At 39.2% G+C, this 20,000-nt stretch overlaps 1 protein-coding gene across 5 annotated transcripts in view; it reads left to right on the top strand.

Annotated features, from left to right (window-relative positions):
• Window positions 1-20,000, top strand: part of bcas3 (BCAS3 microtubule associated cell migration factor) — a 408,395-nt gene that overhangs the window by 15,061 nt on the left and 373,334 nt on the right. For all 5 annotated transcript variants that reach the window (XM_086216159.1, XM_086216158.1, XM_086216161.1 and 2 more), the window contains exons 6-7: window positions 2,867-2,948; window positions 7,425-7,497. In XM_086216159.1, coding sequence (XP_086072285.1) covers window positions 2,867-2,948; window positions 7,425-7,497 — 155 coding nt within the window. The remainder of the gene's footprint in view (window positions 1-2,866; window positions 2,949-7,424; window positions 7,498-20,000) is intronic.

The raw sequence follows: 20,000 nt of genomic DNA, 5'->3' as shown, positions 1-20,000 counted from the left end.
TATAAGAAGTCCCACTTACAGGAGGATCATGTTTGATGATCAAAAAACGTCTAGAGATTTTATTCTGAGGTAAGGGTGAATTATACGTGAAAGTGTCAATTTATGACAGTCCTTGAGTAACAAACCAATATACACAAGTATGAGCAAAATTGCTCACATTTACTCTTTTGCTCCACCCTGACACATCTGACAAATTAGTGGAGTGGTCATTCTCACATGGTTTGTGTTGATATATTTGATTTTTATGGATATTTCTGTGTGAAAATACACTGAACCAAATTTACAAACTTGTAAATTGATTCATGCTAGATCAACAAAACTAAAAAGGGATGGGCTGCTGTACCCTGGCTACAAACGCATATTGGCACTGATACAGGGGGTAACATATTTAAACACGTCATCAAAAAAACTCAGGATGTGCCACCCCTATTTCCCAAACTTTCCAACTCTGTCACAGTAAATGTGAGCAGTTCACATTGCCATGCCACTGGGTGTTTAATTCTGTACTTGGTGGATTTTATTTTGTGGTTTGGCTGGAATTTGGACCCTTAGACCACCCTGGTTTCCCATCCTCCATCTTTGAAACTTTCTGACCATTTTGGTGTATTAGGTTTTTATTAGGGCTGCCCCTGACTATGAACATTCTTGATCAACCACAAAGGGCATTAGCTGACTATTAGTCTGCATGTTTATGACATTAATTTCATTTTTAAAGTATACATTTTGGGTGGGAACACAATTGAATTTGAGGTCTTAGAAAGAATGATAAAATTAACAGTGCTAACACTTGGCTGGATTACAGATATGTACAAAACTTAATTAATGAGCTTTAGTTAATATTCATTTTATTTAGAAGCACATGACATGAACAGATCGAGCCACGTGTTGATCCAGAGCAGTAATGATTGCGTACGTCAGAAGAACTGCAACAAGAAACTGATTGTTTTGATAATTTTCATAGAATAACATTAAGTAACTGGCATCAATATAATTGAACATTTTCTTTGAATTTCACAGTCGTACATGCATGAAGTTTACTGCCTGTTAACGATGATGGCAAAGCAATTAAAGCAGTAATATTCTTATTCTAAATGGAATGCAATGCAACGGAAAGACTGTCATAAAATTGTGTTAACTTGTTGAATTTCAACATAGTGTAATGTCATCATACAACCTAGCTTGTGAGTTTGGAATGCCAACATAATAATGCAAACAATTTAGGAATAATGTAAATAAATAGGTCACCCGAAAATTAAAACTCATTAGAAAAATATGTTAGTGCACTTATAGACAGACATGGCAGAGAAGCAGCTGCTGCCTGGCCATGAATTGCAAATTATTTTTCTGAGGTGCGGATGCAAACAAAATAAAATGTGCATATCCTCTTCTTTTGGGTTGTCCTTCATCTTCTCAAAATCGTCTCACGCTTTGGATTTCCCATCTGATATTCATAATCGACGCAGGGACCAGCCGCTTAAACTATTCTGTCCCCTGTCTGTGTGCTGAGTGTCACAATTTCCTGTTCCCGTCCTTTCAAATTACATTCCTTCATGCCAGCCAGATAGGTTTTTCCAGTGTGCAGCTCTCAATGGTTTCTTTTTTTTTCGGGGACTGAGTGACAAATAAAGTCTCTTTGACTTATGACTCTTGTAGCAGACTAGTTTAGTCGAATATTAGGGGGCAGCCCTAGTTTTTATGTCAATAAAAAATTATTTTGTCCCTTTTTTATATACATAATCCTCCAGTGATTACATAATTTATGGTGATGTCACACTTCATTTGACATACACATCAAATTTTAAAATTATCCAGAACAGTGCTAAGGATTGGCTAATCTCACCATATTTTAAAGCATTTTATTTCCAAATATAACGCAGACCCTTTCTCCAGTAATCACTGTCAGCCTGCTATTTTTGCGCTGGAACACGGCTTTCCTTTAGGACAGCCTACACGTGTAACTGTATGAAACAAAAAGGTTGTAGCAGTTTTTCAATGATTTGGTTTGAAAACAAATTTCCTTGGGTGCTGAAATACTGGTCAGAGATTGGATGATGGGGAGAAAATTGCTTTACTGACAAGCGAGCATTATTTATTTGATTAGTTTATGAAAAGGGTTTCCTGAGAATGAACAATCAAACTCTCAACCCTCATGTTGTGAGTAACTTCTGTTTTAGATTATTTGCCTTGACTATTCAGGCTATAGGGGGCAGCCCTAAAGCTAAAAAAAATATTTTTAAGAAGTGTTCTCTGGTCTTTGTGTAATTGCAATGTTAAAACCTAGCATTCTGCTGGTCAAACAAGCACAGAATCACAAGTTGGGGCTTTTCCTACTCTCGCGTGTGAAGTATTGTGTAAACGCCTCTGGAGAGTGATTATTAGTTTCACTGCATGTACAAAAACTTTAGGGAAAACACATCTGTTTTATTATGAAATTTTACCTCCTCGCCTCTCGATTGTAATTCAGATTTTGCATTAAATGTGTAGCTTGTAGGATCTTCCAGACACAATGCAAAGGAAAAAATGCTCCAATCACTGGTTTTGCTCATTTTACAATGTTAAAAGCAAGGCTTTACCTTTTTTTGCCTTAAATTACACCCATAAATGAATGATTTTGTTTAGTTGTAGGTGAGACAAATTACAGTTGGAGGGCAATGACATGCATCCCTTACACAAACAACTGCTGTTTTGATCTACATTTAAGGAGGGTACCAGACTAGACAGTGAACAGACTTGGATGCTTTATACCAGAATATTTTGAGGTTTAACTCAGTTTAATGTGCCTTCAAGTGTTGTTGGGTATTTAAATGTGTGTACAGTGTCATTTAGCTTACTCTACGTGAGTGTTGATTCCAATCCCTTGCTTCAGTTGGCAGGCGAGGCCCAAGAACTGTTCTCTGTGCGTCATGGTCCAGTGAGGACTGCTCACATCCTGCCAGCCCCTCATATCAGTAAGTATCTTCATCGTCTTTGCATTACTTCAATATGGGACAACCAACCCTGAAGCAAACTGCCTGTTCTAACTTCCTAACAAGGTTTTTGCATTATGGGTGTAAATGCTGCACCCTCTAGGGTGCATTTCAAATTATCCTTTGCAGCTATATTAGTTTTATTATTTAGAACAATAATTTGAGATTAAGAAAGATTATTTAGGACAATAATTTGAGATTTAGACAGATGCTGCATTACAGATAATTTGGTCACCTTTGTGTTTCTGCAGCTGTTGATGACACTTGCCTTTTTCACTGATCAGGCAGTAAATCGCTTATTTTACACAAGTATTCATCATTCTAAATGACACACTTAAATAGAAAGAAACTCCCTAACCGAGCAAAAACAAAGGTACATGCATTAACAATGTGCCACACATATTCTGTAAGAGAAACTCTTTACATTCATAAAGATCTTCTAATGTTAATCCTAAAATTAAGAGGAGAAAACTGTTTTGCCTTTTGCACAAGCTTTCAAATGGAAGATGTGCAGAAGCCTGTGGGGTCTCTCAGGAAGAATAGTTTGATCTACTCCTTTATGAAGATGCCCCCTCCTTTGGAGCGTGATATTGATATTCTCAACTAAAGCAATCCAGAAAAGAGTGCATCCTGAAATTAGGAACCTAGTCCCCCAGGGGCCACAAATCACAGTCTTTTAAGGATACAACGGTGTCCAACTAGGAGATTAAAGACGGCATAACGAGAGCTATACCGTGACCAAGAAAGGAGCTCGGCATGTTTCTTTGCAAATGCTCCGTAAACTTCTTTGTAACACCAGATTTATCTTCCAAATCCGCAAATGTGGATAGATGGTTGAGAAGTATATTTACTGTTAAGCTTGTTTTCTTTGAGTCTATAAGTTCTCGGGTGTTTTTTTTCTGCATAATTTCAAACATCCATCCTGCAGAAAATGTTTTGGTTAATTTAATTTCAGCATTCAAGCAGACACTTCATTTTGTATGGCACATTTCATCTGGCAGTGGGGTTGTGGGGAATTCCCTATATGATTAAAATTATGAAGACTGCCTCTCCCCTATGTTAAACTTTATCTGCAACCAATAATGGCCTGCTCTCAGTCAGCGGTTTCAAGCCTCTGAACTCTACATCTGCTTGCTGCTTAAGCTCTGATGGAAATCTTGCATTTACATTTTCACTTCAACTTTTCTAAATCTAAATGCTCTCTTTAAGGCCTATTCACACCTGCTGCTTATTCCAAAACCATAAGCTTTTCCCCCAAAACACTGATTTGTTGGGGCTTGTGTGATCACAGCATTCTTACTTGGATGTGGGATAAAGCAAGCAGGCTGAGATAGCCAAGAAAGGATAGTCTCTGCTCTCCTCCATTTGTATCCTGGTGTGATATGTTTCCAATGGGAGTGCAAACACTGTCAACCGAAACATCTATAGAACATTACATGGATACCAATGTAAGTCATGATATTTACAATGGCAGATAATTACTTGCATTTTTTGTGGTGTGAAAATCATGTAAGGAGTGGAGCAGCGTCACATCACAAACAGATACTAAAGAATTTTGTATTTATTTTGTTGTGAAAATACAGTCAGTATGACATTTATCCTGAAAATGAATAAGATATCAGTTCTTCAGTAAACAAATACGGCATGACGTTGCATTTATAAGTGGCAAAACGTCATTTTGCATAACTCGCATCAACATTGCCGATGTTGGCAAGAAAGGTTTAAAAAAACTGAATACACTTCACCATAAACTAACCTCTGGAATGCAGTGAATATGATGGTATCCAGCAGAAGAGTGGTTGTCAACTCCATGCTCCCATTGTATTGTGATATATTTTTGAAGAAGTCAGTCAGTGTCTTGTCTGCTCTGTTTTGCATTGTAATAATAATTTCACAGGCATGACAACTTGAAAAGCAGTTTGAAAATAAGGAGCCAATTTACAAAAAGAAAGAAATTTACATGAAATGTAACTGTTTTATCTACCTTTCTGTTCAACTGTTTGTTTTTTAGAATATATAGTATGATTTATAAACTGAAACCCTTCATTATTTTTCCATAATGTCTATTTTGAAAATGACATATGAAACCCCTCCCAGTGTTTTCTGTGTCTCAAGTACTTACTTCCATTGAGTCAGGAAAAATTTTGCCAACCTGCTTAAATGTTGTCATTTAGGAGAGTGCAGAAAGAGATGAGAACTGTGGCGCTCAACCTGTAAGTGTCCAGCAGCTGATATTAAAAATTAATTTAGCTGCTGGTGTCCCATGCTTTGTTTGTCCTGACTTACAAACGCAATAGACTGCAGCCCATTTAGCTATGATTTATAGTGATTTAAAGCCACTGTGTGCAGTCAGCTGACAATACTACTCCTAATAACTCAGGTCAGATTTCTCTAATATAGCATACTGTACTTTGGTTAAAGGTTTCAGCGTACGCATGCAGGTCTGGGAGACAGAGGTAGACTTCAAAGGTGAAGTGAAGGAAGCAACCAATGTGTTTATATAGCAAGGAATACAGAAAAGTAAAATATATTTAGCTGCAAATGGAGCATTTATTTGATATGTATAGCTAGCATTCAATGGCTCAGTAGCAGTGCTAATAACCGTATTTTGACTGACAACATATTGTGTGTAGGAGGCATGCAAGCAGTGCAGATGATATTTCACTTGTTTCAAAAGAATCTTTGGAATCATTTGTGCCTGTAAAGACTGAGTTTGAGCAAAAACTCTTGAGTCTCCTGCTAGTTTTGTTACAATGTTTTGGGAGGCAGACGTTACACTATCGTCATATTGATTGCTCTGAAATTTGGTGTGGTCAGGCAATCTGTAGTTGAGCCATTTGCAGTAAGTGTTAACAACAGTATGGCTCTGCAAAGCCCCTAATTTATATACATTAATACACTCAACACATTTAACACAGACACTCAAGAAACTAGACTGTAGCCACACTTAATAATGCACTTAAACCATTTTTCTAAATAGTTTTCAAACACAATTCTGATATTAATGATAATAAACTAATTCTAATGCTTAATGTTCATTGCTTGCCTTGTCAGGCAGAGGTCAGATTGTGAGAGAGTTTCTATACATGTTTTATACAAAATATTGTCTGTGCCAGCATTTAGATGTTTGCAGTTTTCATATAATAAGTCCTCATTTTTCTCCATCTGGCTAAATCTGGCTTTCAGTATTCTCAATTAGTTTTAACCCCCCAAAAATCTTCAGTGTTCAGTGGAAAAAGGCAATTTCAGCTTTTTAAAGAGATAATGCAGATTGTGTTAAGTAGTGTAATATGTCTACTTTCATAAATATTGTAGTATCACGAAATAACAACTAAAAACATCAATATATGCTTATACTATACTTATACATGACATGACATGATTTCTTTTCCAAAGTTGATATAGTTTTTCAGTCATCGTGACCAGTAAAAAGCTGTTTAAATACAAATGTCCATGTTCAAAAGCTGTATTTTTTTTTAGTTTCACTATCTAGATCCTTTCCAGACATGACGTCTAAATTTTGTCTTCACAATTGTCAATCAGTGCTGTGAAAGCTGCCATGTAACCCAGACAGTTTGAGGCTTTTTTTTTTCTTTTTTCCTGCGAGAAAATCGTCTTTTTGTTCTCCCACTATGTTCCGGTCTTTTGGCAGATTTCAACAACACACAATAGTAGCTTTTGAAGAGCACTGGAAATGGATGAAAGCAAACTCTAGTAATAAGAAGCAGCAGATACCCCGACACATGAGGGAAGCTATTCTCTCAGCAGAGAATAAATATGAATTGTACTACTGTAGAGACAGATGCTGATTGCAATCTGTTAGGGTGCAAACACTGTTGCACTGTGGGGAGCCACAAAATGGCCAATTGTCTGTGATGCCAGGCCATGGGCTGGTGTAGATAGAGGGACCCAAAAATAGGTGTTCATTATAATTATGCTGTGTGTGTGTGTGTGTGTGTGTGTGTGTGTGTGTGTGTGTGTGTGTGTGTGTGTGTGTGTGTGTGTATACGTATATGAAAGGCTGGTGAGGAAGTCCAATTGCTTCCGTTCTGCAGAAACATGGCTGAATACTGTCAAACTTCAAATTGCAGCTCTCTAAACAGTAACATATTCCCAGAGACATTTTGTTGTTGAGCTATTTTTTTTCTTTAAAAGCTCCCGCAGGAGAGAATAAAAAAGGGATGGTATACACTGCTGACTAATTCACAGATTTTAGATGGTGTTACCTACTAACCTTGGTGTTACCCACTAACCTTGGAAAAACAGAGTGATTTTGGGGTCCCAACTGTAATTGCATTACATGGCAACAGTAGTAATGTAATCAGCACATTTCCTGTCATAGTAATGGGCTGCCTATCGAATAAGGATGGGCAGCCCTAGTGGCCCACATGTTCCTGTGAAGAATGTCCTTCTTTGTTGAGTGCAAATTATTCTATTTCTCATCTGCCATCTCCCCAGGTTCTCTGCAAATGGACAATTTTTCTGACAAGAGGCCCTTGCTGGGGGTCTGTAAGAGTACAGGTTCCTCTGGGTGAGTTCATGCATCCTATCAAAACTGACATCATTTCCTCTTTCAACAGGATATTAGGTATTATAAATGGCTTTAGTCCTTTATGCTGGAAGTCTATCATATTGGACTATGAGCATGTCATGTTGGGGCTTTTTTTTAGTAGAAGACCGCAGTCACTGTCACTATCAACCTAAGAACTGAGACTACTCCTACAGGTATAGAATGTTGGAAAGGTACACAAATTGCATAGATTATTTGGAAAAAATGACAAATCCTGCACCTGTATATTGTCATGGAATTATTACGAAAAGATCTTTTTGTGGACTTTCTGATAAGAGTTTCTGAAGTAAAGTGTATCAATCAATCTGCAAACGAGTAAAGTTACAAGTATGAACAATTAAACATAAACAAATTTTATTGTTGCAAACATGCAACTGTCAAAAAACAAATATTGACATTGTATAGATAAAAATAGGCCACCACACTTTTGAATTAACAAATACGAATGTCACTACTTTTTAAATGATTGGTTTTATTTGTGTTTGAATGATAACTTTAATGTAAGACTGCAAAACATACACTTTTATTTGTCATTGTCAGAAACAACAAAAAAGCAGTTTTAGCAGCTCTTAAACACATCAGAAAAGAGCCGGGCTGCTGCATCCAACTGCACAACCATGTTTGATGATGGTTATTCCTCCCGAAAATGCTAAAAAGAAGACGCTGATTGGCATTGTTGCCTGTCATTATAAAGGTCCGCTGTTTGTAGCTTAGCAGTCCCAGTTGTGTGTAAATAGAACAATTATTGTTTGCAATATTATGTGAGTCCAAAGTCAGACAATTAGCTGTGAAAAATTTTATTGATTCCATCCATCCATCCATTGTCTTCCGCTTATTCCTGTTAAGGGTCGGGGGGGGGGGGGCTGAAGCCTATCCCAGCGGCTACGGGCAAGAGGCGGGGTTCACCCTGGACAGGTCGCCAGTCCATCGCAGGGCCAACATATAGAGACAAACAACCATTCACGCTCACATTCATACCTACGGTCAATTTAGAGTATCCAATTAGCCTAGTCCCCAATTGCATGTCTTTGACTGTGGGAAGAAGCCGGAGTACCCGGAGAGAACCCACACAGGCACGGGGAGAACATGCAAACTCCACACAGAAAGATCCCGTGCCCGAGCCGGGACTCAAACCCGGAACCTTCTTGCTGTGAGGCGACAGTGCTAACCACTGCACCACCGTGCCGCCTATTTTATTGATTAATTTACATCAATTTCTTGTAGTCATTAGTAAAGCAGATGTAGAATAACATTGCAGCTTCTCATTTTTTTATTTTAAGTTTACAGTGATTTTCATTGGTTTAAACCGTAAGTGATGCAGGACGCTGGATATATCAGCTTTCTTTAATCAGTTAATTCTTCGAATAACTTTACATTAAAATGTGACATTGTGATATTTTTGTACGTGCACTTATCAGAGATCCATTCAGTAATTTACTCAAACAAGTGATTCTTTCACATGTCTACAGAAAGGCATCACATCAACTTCAGCAGTCACATTCTCCGAAATGAACTGAAATGCATATTTAATGTAAGTTTAAAACCTCAATTTTTTTTCGTCTTACAAGCTGTCAAGTGGCTAACCCATATCCACATTTTCTTTATCCAGCCATATGCTCAGTAATCCAGAAACACGAGCTGAATACAAGCTATTACAAGTGTGGCTGAGATAGTTCAACTGAAGGGGCCAGCTGGTTACACCTGGCATTACTGAGAACAAGGGTTATAGTTAGTTTTTTAGCTCAAGTCAAAGTGTTTATGGATTACTGAGCAAAAAGCTGTTTGAGTCAAGTTAATTTTATTTATAGAGTGCCAAATCACAACAAAAGTTCTCTCATGACACTTTTCAAGTAGAGTAGGTCTAGTACCACACTCCTTCAATAAATTTACACCCAACAATTCTCCATGAGCAAGCACATCAGGCAACAGTGGTGATGAAAACCTTCCTTTTCACAGGCAGGAACGTTCAGCAGATCCAGGCTCAGTGAGAACGGCCTTCTGCTTTGACTGGTTGGGGGGAAAGAGAGCAGGGGCCCCATGTATCAATACTTGCGTGGATCTCATACTAAAATCGCGAAAGTTGCATACGCACAAAAAAATCCGGATGTATCAATCTGTGCGAGCGCCGGAATCCACGCACGTTTCCTTGATACATCCCAATCGGCGTGGCATTTAGCGCAGATTTCGGAGTGACCGGGCCCGCCCCCGTTACGCCCACCTATAAATGTGCAAATTTATTTAAATAGGGTCTCCGCTGTCGGCGCTTGCAAAATAATGTCAAAGAAAAAGAGGTTCACGGCATGGAGCTGGAGGTGCTGGTCAGGGAGGTGGAGGCGAGACAGCAGATTCTGTTTGACAGCCTGTCCAGTGGTGTCAGTATAAACAATAAACGTTGTGAGTTGGATAAGAAGTGAGAGGGTGAACACGGTGGGTTTGGAGCAACGCACCCCCTCGGAGATGAAAAAAAAAGTGGTCGGACCTGTTATTGGCTCAAGCTCCCTTCTAATCACCAGTGTTGTTTATCATCATGTTCATACATCTTAACCACTTCTAATGATGGAAAGAACGAGTCGCTACGTGTTTGAAGTTTCATGACGACGGCAGAAAAGTGTTCGCTCCTCCTTTACTGAATGATGCGCGAGCATCACTACGTCATCAGCTTGCACCACTGCTAGCGCTCTGAAAGATTTCCTCTCTATTTCTAATGCATGTCTGCAATTCTAACTTTCTAAACAATGCAAGCTAACGTAGGACTAAATTCAACACTGCGCAATCACTAAATGCAATAACTACAGTAATCAATTGGCTTCAATCTAAATTTAAATAGCAATATGGAAAATGGTACTAACAGGACGTCAAGGTGGAGGTCAAGTGGCGTACAGCTGCCCTCCAGAGGAGTGCGGGCCAGACAGGTGGGGGTCAGGGAGAGGGGCACCTGACGCAATTTGAGCAGCGGGTGGCGGCAGTCATGGGCAGCACCTCTGTGGGGGGATTGTCACTGCCACCCACGCTGACGCAGAGAGCCTGAAGGGTAAGTGGCAACCATTTCTTACGTAACATTTCCACATGCTTTGCCACAGATGTAAAGGCAACAAATACACAGAATCAACCATTTAAATAAACCAATATGTTTAATAGACATCGATCCATCAGCCATGCCGCCGACGTGCAGCATACCTGCCGGCTCAGTCATCCGCCAGGACCAGTGGCATTCGGGCCAGCCCGTCCTCACACAGGCGGTCCTATAGTCGCAGGAGGACATTATTAGGGGAATCATGGGGACAATGAGCGGCTCGACCGGCTGATAAATGTTCTGGAACATTTCGTGGACAAAATAAATTAATCTGGCTTCATGAATTGTGTAATCGCTTCTTACCCATTCACACTGTGGAAATTAAATTCTGGCGTGCGAGGACGGCTGCCCGGCCGGGATCGGCATCCATCCCTCCAGCCACTGTGTATCCATCTGCGCATTGATGGAGTGGGAACCCTTACGATGAACGTAAGCATGTTCCTCATGGAACGGTGCTTTTATGGCAACATGAGTGCTGTCAGTGGCTCCGAATACATTAGAGAATCCGGCTTTTGCTGCAAATGCGCTTTAATATTTTATATAATATTATTCAATGATCAGGTCCACCACCAAGGGCATGGCCCGGTTGAGGGTCGACTGACTCACCCCGGAATGGTCCGCCATCTCCCGCTGGAAGGCTTTTTTGTGCCTGATGTATGTGCGGTTACCAAATAATGTCAGTTACCAAACATCGCCACAGAGTCGCCAACGGACCAAAGTGCAGTTAACGCAAGAATCGGCTTTCCGCCAACTTCTACGGCACCTCCGGAGTTGGTGTGAAACAGCGCAAGAATCGGCGAACTTTTCGCGTTGATACATGTGAACGTCGATCCTGGCGTATGCAAGTTTTTCTTGCGTAAACTGCGTTGATACATGAGGCCCCAGGAGGGCGGGGCAGAGACAATGACAGATAATGAAGGAAGACAGCTACACAGAAAGAGAGGGACAGAGATAAAGAGAGAGAGAGAAAGGGAAGAGAATGATGGACAGACGGGTACGTAAGCAGGTGGGGCTATGGGTGGCAGCTTGAGCCTCTTCAGGTCTGTAGCCTCCTCCAGCAGCACCCGGGATCTAGGATGCAGGGAGCCTAAAGGCTCCGGAAAAGAAGACGAGTTAGTAACACATATGAGTATGATTTATATATGACACATATAGGAGGACAGAGAGGAAAGAGAGGAGGACAGAGAAGCCCAGTGCACCATGGAAGATCCCCCGGCAGTCTAAGCCTTTAGTGGCATATCTAAGGGCTTTAGCATGAGATCGGTTCCTTAAATCTAGCTCTGGCCTGATCTGGAGTTTTCCTTAGTGGAGTGTTGTCGATTAGTACAAATTCAAAAGTGACTAATTGATGGTCATAAAAAAGCACGTTCTGTGGAAATACAACTTAATATTCAGTTTCAATTCCATATGTTAAGACGAGGCTGAGAGTGTGGTTGTGACAGTGAGTGGGTTCATGTACAGACTGATGGAAACCAATTGAGTCTCGAAGAAATATAATTGCAGCACCCAGACTGTCGTTATCAACATCCACATGAATATAGAAGTCACCTACAATCATGAGTTTATCTGATTTGAGAACTAAACTGGATATAAACTCTGAGAATTCAGATAAGAATTCAGAGTCAGGACCAGGAGGATGGTACACAATAATAAATAAGAGTGGATGTAGAGTTTTCCAGGCTGGATGAGACAAACTGAGAATAAGACTTTGAATTGAAACTTGTTTTGGGTTTGGGATTTATTACTGAACTATTGTCAAAAATGGCAGCAACTACACCTCCTTGGCCTTTTAAAAAAAAATGAGGACAATGCTGGATGATCTTGAGAGTTTATGAACAGTTGTTTTTGTTTGGTCTTGCTGTTGGTGATGAACAGTGGTGTCACCAATAGCTTTAAGCTAAATATACATGGCTGGCTCTATCTGGAAAGGTGTGTGTGTGTGTGTGTGTGTGTGTGTGTGTGTGTGTGTGTGTGTGTGTGTGTGCGTGTGTGCGCGGGTGTGTGTGTGTGTGCGTGTGTGTGTGCGTGTGTGTGCGCGGGTGTGCGTGTGTGTGTGTGCGGGTGTGTGTTAGCCATACAACCAGTCATGAGTCCCCATCTTGTGTGTGTGTTGGGTAGTTGGGAGCCAAGGCACCTTTTAAGGCTCATTATGCATAATGTAAAATATGCATATGGACATACTCTTTTGTCCATACTCAGCGTTCATTTCATCTGTGTTTCTGCACGTTTCCATGAAGCTTAAGGATATGGACTAAACAGAGCAATACCACCAGAAATCATGTGGTAGTGTTGCTGTCACTGCCCGAGACACAAAGAAGAAATAACAATGGCGGAACTTTTTGAGGAGAGATTGTGCGAGTTTATGTCTCATTATTGTCTCCGTTTATGTCTTTTATGCAAGATATACATAATCAATACCTCCTCCATAGTTGCAATGTTTGTTTTTGAGTTTGTTGTTTGCATAAACATTTGACTGTGGGCTGCCCCCTGGTGGATGTATTGGTTAATATCCATGCCAATGTAAAGGGCGCATGGAAGTATGAGTCGTGATGGTTACGTCGTTTGAAACTGACACATACATTTTCGTTACATTGGGCATAAATGGGCCTTTAGGTGAAGTACCACTTCAAATAGTTAATGAAATGAGTGTGTTCAATTAAGAGTCTATTCACATTATTTCTTAGTGTCTTTGCTCATAATATTATGAATGGATTTGACTAGATGATGAATAATGGATTAGATTTGGTGTTAGCAGACGATTAAAGGACTTATATTGGGCCTGAAAGGTTTGGCAGAAAACAGTTGTGTGATAAGCTTATCATGATTGAAGCGTTTCAGTTAGGAAAATAATGTTTACAATTCTTAGGATGATTTTATATTTGTACAGCTGCACTTTTAAAAAGAAGTCCAGTCTTTTCATCCCTAGTGCTGAGAAGGAAACGATATCATGATTTAAACAATGACTGACCAAATTGTAACTATACATGAGCAGTTTTCCAGTGAATGAATGAATGAATGTATTTAGTAATATCTGACACAAGGGTAAAGAATAAAACAATTGTTAGGATATTAATAACAAATTCATCATGTAAGTTCATCCAGTGAATCAAGGACATTGTCTTATAAGTGAGAATCCCGTTGTAGTACAGAAGGTAATCAGATGTTTTTGGGTTTTTTTTTTGTTTTTTTTTTCGTCTGTACTGTTGAGAAGTACAACTGCCACACCTGGAAGTAATTTTCTGTTAATAATATGATGCATCAAAGGATATATAGCCTCTTGTTATGAGCACCTCACAGACCACTAACTGGAGCTGAGCCAGTGATGTGGGCTAACTTACTATGATTCATAGTGGTTGGGCTGTTAGCAGTGCCTGAACTCCACGTAAGCACACAGAAAAGAGATGTAGATCCCTGGGATTCTCAGTGTTGGGACTGGGAATTCCAGATCCATGCTCAATGAAACAAAGAGAATTAAAAAAACTCAGCATAACCCAAGGGATTTCTGGCCTCTCCATACCCAGTACATGCCACCCCTCCACCCTTTACCCACGTTGCTCCTCCAGAGCAACACAAAACTTAACTCAATATAACCTCTCCAGGAAATGAAATAAGGAAGTCTGTGTTAAGCTGGGCCTTGATGGAGACCACCTTCTTGATGTTTTCCAATGACTGCTATTTCTGCTTTTCCTATGTCCTCACTGACACGGAGACAGGCAGCGTTTTGACGGTTTGGCGATTCACCCAGGCGTCGCTCGACACTAATGCTGAAAACATGCTCTGTGTTGAAAAGCAGAAACCCTGACCTCTGGCTGAATGGCACAGCGTGGTTCTTCCCCTACAGAAGTGCTTTGTAAATAACACTCTGGTCAAAGACAAGAAGGAAAAAGGCTTCCGGGTGCGGCGCTGTACTTTCCATTGGGCCTCTTCATAAACTTACTAAGGTCCTCACACAATTTTTAGCATATAATCATTTTGAAATAACAGCTTTTGTTAACCACCAAAAGGGATGCCGACTTGACACTTAAATGGAAAACAGATTGAAGCCTTGGCCATTACAGCGGTGCTGGTTTAGAAGTTGGTTCAGTCAGCTCTAGGCTTAGATTACAAGATTTGCAAATTAAAGGAAAACCAGAGAAGGGAAAAAGCATGTGTGCTGAAGCCCTGTACTTGCGGATTTCCAGCCAGGCGAACTTAACATAATTTTATCAATGGAAAGGATTATGAATTGAGTCCAACAATGCATGGATCCATTGAATTTATTTATTTTTTTGGATAGTTAAGCCCCATATGTTACTCTGACTCTCCTTGCACCAGTGCGGGGGGGGGGGGGGGGGGGGGGGCTTCAGGCATTAGTAGAAAATGCTTTTGCCACTCCAGACGTCCATGTATCTGTTAACTTTTCTGGAAAGCATTTGTGTTTCTTTTCCCTTCTTTTTGTTGTCATTTGAATTTTGTCTGTTCATAAGCTCTGAAAATCTTAGAGTGAAAGCTGCTCCCTCTCCATTAATTCAAATTTTATGGGTGAGATGGGGGCAACTTAAATGTTTGTGGGTGTTTGAGTTCATACACTTATTGTGCAAATTTTCAGTGATGAATGAGCGTGCTTTGTTCTTTTGATTTTGGAAACTGTCAGTGACATTTCCAACCTCCAGCCACCCCCTCACAACATCTCCAGATGCTGAGAGGATGTGGTCCTTTTTTCTTTTAACCCAGAAAGTCTTCTCTTACTGCGTGGATTACTACTGAGTGCACTATTTTCAGCTTCTGGCTAATACACTTGGATGCTGGTCAGAAAAAAATGGTCCCAGTCATGGATATGCTCATTTTAATGGACACAAATCTGCACAATCTCTTTGCTCTGTCCCATGAATGTCACCACTGCCCCCCATATGTTTTCATTTAATTTTTAAGGTGATTACAATTGATTCAGTATTCTATATGATTGTTTGTGTTACCTGCTTCATTCCTAATTGTTCACAAAGAAAATGTTTAATTTATAAAATCTTAATCATGGTCCTTTAGGGACAAAGACCACAGACTTAACACCATAGCTTCTCTGTTACATTGATGTGAATTAATAAACACAGTGTTATTAATGCTGTAGCATAGTGTTCATTTTTTTGATTCATGCTAGACTTAAATTGATGTGTTTTCTTTGATGATTATACAACTGTTAAATGTCTGGTTTATAAAGTCATCCAGACATGTAACAATAAATCTCAATACACCTCTAAGATTTGCTCATGAGATCATGTTAGAGATTACTGTTAGAAATAATTACTGATGAAAATGTACGTGCCATAATTACCACTCCTTATAAATGGAATGTAAATTGAAGATTTCAAACTAATTTTATTGATCTGCATTCATCTCAGCATCTTTTTATTAAGGCCCTGCAAAATGTGAATGCTTTTTTCATAGAGAGATGCATAGAGATTGGCTAGAAGATGCAATACTCTTAAAGCTAGGTCAAACTGATGGTGAATAGGTCACCGTGCATGTGATCCGCTAGGCCTCAGCCTCTGTAGGTTTAAACTTCTTTCACAAATGTTGTCACTGTGCTTGAGACAGAATGATCTATTAAGATTCTTCTCCAATACATGACTGATCAGCAATAGCACTTGTATTTGCAATCGCGCTTCTTATGTCTCCATGAAAATTGCAGCAGCTAGGAGTAGACACACAGACACACACACACACACACACACACACACGCACACGCACACACACACACACACAGCCCTGCTGTTATTTTGATTGTCATTTTTAAGAGTAAGGTGTTGCTATCTAGTATGAGTTTACCATGCACAACTAATCACAAGAGAACAAACTTTTGTACAAAGTTTCACAGTTATATATATGCTCTAAACTTAACATATCCGTAGACAAAAGGAATAAGTGTGGTAAAATCCGATATATCAGTTTGAATAACTGTTGTATTTCTTTATGGTCACAGTTACTCAAACAAAACACTGAATGAACATTTTCATATTTTTCCCCAAATAATTTGTAATGCTTGTTCATGTCAATGTTCCAAGTCCAGTTTTGGGTTACCTGAAAATGTATTATTTTGTCTTCATCTCTTCTTCCAGAAAGACCTCCCTTATATGTCTTCACTATGCAACAGCTGTACTACATTCTGAAGTGCAGCAGTGGCATGGATGCTTTTTCTTTTAACATTACTAAATATGTTTTTGTTTTTTTTCCCCTGAATATTTTCAGCAAAAAAGGGTCTATGCTGTCACAGAAAGTAAATTTGACAATATTATTAAACAATCTGGTCATTATTATGGCCCAGTTACCACTGTCCAAAGGCATTAGACAGATTCAGGAGTCAGGACTCTTTGGAGTAGCACGGGTCCCGTAAAGTATAAAAATCATTCCCATGTCAAATAGATGATAAAACCTTGTGTGTGTGTGTGTGTGTGTGGGGGGGGGGCATCCGATGATCGAGATTGCACTTGCAAGGTGTGCTTTCACGCCTTAGTGCCATAAACTAGAACTTTGCTACAATCTAGCTGTTAATTTATGTTTCTCACCTGTCAGCTCTTACATCTTAAATTGGATTAGGAAAACACATAGCATCATACATCCCTGAACTTTAACCTTAATATCCTGCCTTGAAATAATTAAATTTACTAATTATATGGTTGCAAGCAACAAATTCCACTGATCCTGCACAGATACATTACAGACAGATACAGATACAGACAGCAAAAGCCCATTGTAGCTCTAAGTCCTTGTCTTTTAGTGCATTTCCATGACTGGTCTGGGTTTGCAGACTGGATATATCTGTCTATTAAAGTGTATTAAATGGAAATAATCAAGCACTTGTAAAAAATGAGGCACCAGATTAAAGGGATTTGGAGAAGTGATGCTTTTTATCCACCATGAGGTTATTTTTTTGGTCAGTGTCACAAAATGACCACCCAGGAGTTTGCACGCACTTATGCAGGTCAGCGTGTGTTCTTTTTCTACATGTTGTGGGGTAGATGAGCAGCATATCACTCTTGAGTGATTAAACTGGCGCCAGTAACTCCTAGAAATGTGTTGATTATCCTGCTGATTCTGCAGGAGATGCATCTGATTTCCGCTCTTACCGTCCTGTTTTTGTGTAGTTGTATTATATGTTAATGATTATTTAAGTGTTTAGAAATGACATCATACGTACACAACAGAATCCACAAACACTAGCATGCTTTTGTCTCCCTGATCTTCAAAGTTTGTACTTAATTTGTGGGCAGGAATGTCATGTTCTCTGCTGAAAAATTGCTTTTGATGAAATCGTTCCTGTACCCGTTTGTCATGCTCCTGCGTGGAAATGAGAGTGGCTGTAATCTGTTTTTTTTCCAGACTTCCCCCTTTGCGTTGCCACACACACGCTTGAGCTCAGTCTTCACTCTGCAGTGTTTATTTTGACTTGTACGTCTGTTTTATGTCTGTCGAAAATTGGTTCTGCCTCGCCAGTTTTCCCCCTTCAAATAGGAAATCAGATTAAACTCAGTAGTGCTAGAAATGGTGCGTATAAACACTCTGAACAGCCTGAATGATTGGTAATGACTTTTCAAATCTTTACCACAAACCTGTTCACTAAAGTAGGCCTTTGTGGTCAAAGCAATTCATATTTTTTTTTTGGAGAACTTAAACGTTTACTTTTTCCACATGAAACTTATAGCAGTGCTATTTGTGCTTTCTTCAGTACTTGAATGAATGATAATGTAGTCTAACTTGTTAAAGAAAAGCTAGTGCGTCAAAGGGCCGGTAGTACTAGATCAGTGACGAGGATACATAGGTCCAATGAATTATGACCTGTAGCCCAAATGTTTTCAACTGCACTGTTGCTTAGACGCTTTCATTTGGTTGTATACACAAAAGAATGGTAGTTTAAAAAAAAAAAAAGATTTTTCACCTACTTCAAATTTAGCTACTCTCTACACTGTACAGGTTTACTAAGAGGAAAACTGCAATTTAATTGATTAATAATTGGGGGCCTTGGACCACCAAAGCCTTTTTACAGCAGGAAATGATAGGAAGTTGACCGCTGAGAGCTTTGGAGGTGCAGTGTTATTTCAGCTGTGATTGCTTGATTTGATTTGATATTTTTTATTGAGATCATGTGAATGATAATATCATAAAAACATTAACACAATTTTAATAAATTAAAAAAAAGTCATAATAAAAGGTGAACAATGAGTCAATTTACATGAACGAAAACGAGTAGGAAGAAGTAAACTTATGTACCCCTACCCCTTCAAAGTTAACTATTGTTTCTAATTGAAATCATAACACAAAACAAACAATAATATTTTTTTTTCACTCAAAAAATCTCTGATGTTACATATACTGTATATCTTCTTCAACCTTTTAATCCATATATGGGCAGCATGGCTCAGGGGTAGAGTGGCCGTCCAGCAACTGAAAGGTCACTGGTTCAATCCTTGACCCTGGTGACCATGTCGAAGTGTCCTTGAGCAAGATACTGAACCCCTAATTGCTCCTGATGAGTAGGTTGGCACCTTGCATGGCACCCTTCACCATCAGTGTGTGAGTATAGTGTCATCTCATTCACCCATTCACACACACAAAGTGCTTTGAGTGCCACTAAGGTAGAAAAGCTCTATATAAAATTTTGTCCATTTACCATCTGACAAGCAGATCCCCTGGGGATCAACAAAGTATCTATCCATCTGTCTGTTTGTCTGTCCTCAATATAACTCTGGAGAATCATTTCCTTTGTCTCAATTTAAATCAGATTATGCTTGAAATGTTTTTAATTTCAATGCTCAGACTGTTCCACAGTTTTACTCCACAAATGGTGAAACAGAAACTTTGTAGTGCGAAAACTTCAAAACTTTTGTCATCTCTCTTAAATTATAACCCTACCCCCTTAATGAAATATTCTCTGAATGTTTTTTGGTAGTAGAAAGTTCCTTGCTTTGTACAATACTTGGGCTTTTTTATGCCCCACCAAGTCAAAAATTTTTTTCTTTAATTTACAAAATAACTCATTGCTGTGAGCCCCACATTTAACTTATTAATAAATCTCATTGCTCTTTTTTGCAATATAAAAAGTGGCTGAAGTGCTGTTTTGTTGGTGTTTCCCCATATATCTTCACAGTAATCTAAATAAGGAAGGATCAGTGAATTATACAGATTGTAGAGTGATTTTTGATGTAGGACCTGCTTTGCTTTAACCAGGACTGAAATGCTGCAATACAGTTTGGATTTGATAGGGTTAATGTGAGGTTTCCAGCAAATTTTGTCATCTATTATCACTCCCAGGAATTTATTATCATATACTCTTTTGACAATTACACCATCTATTTGTACCTGCATTTGACTGTGTATTTTACAGTTTCCAAATAACATGAGTTTTGTTTTGTTCAGATTT

The sequence above is a fragment of the Aulostomus chinensis genome, chromosome 10 (assembly GCF_037954235.1).
Source record: "Aulostomus chinensis isolate RoL2024-O1b breed Wild chromosome 10, RoL_Achi_v1.0, whole genome shotgun sequence".
Classification (NCBI taxonomy): Eukaryota; Metazoa; Chordata; class Actinopteri; order Syngnathiformes; family Aulostomidae; genus Aulostomus; species Aulostomus chinensis.
This window is presented reverse-complemented; position numbering and strand designations above follow the sequence as displayed.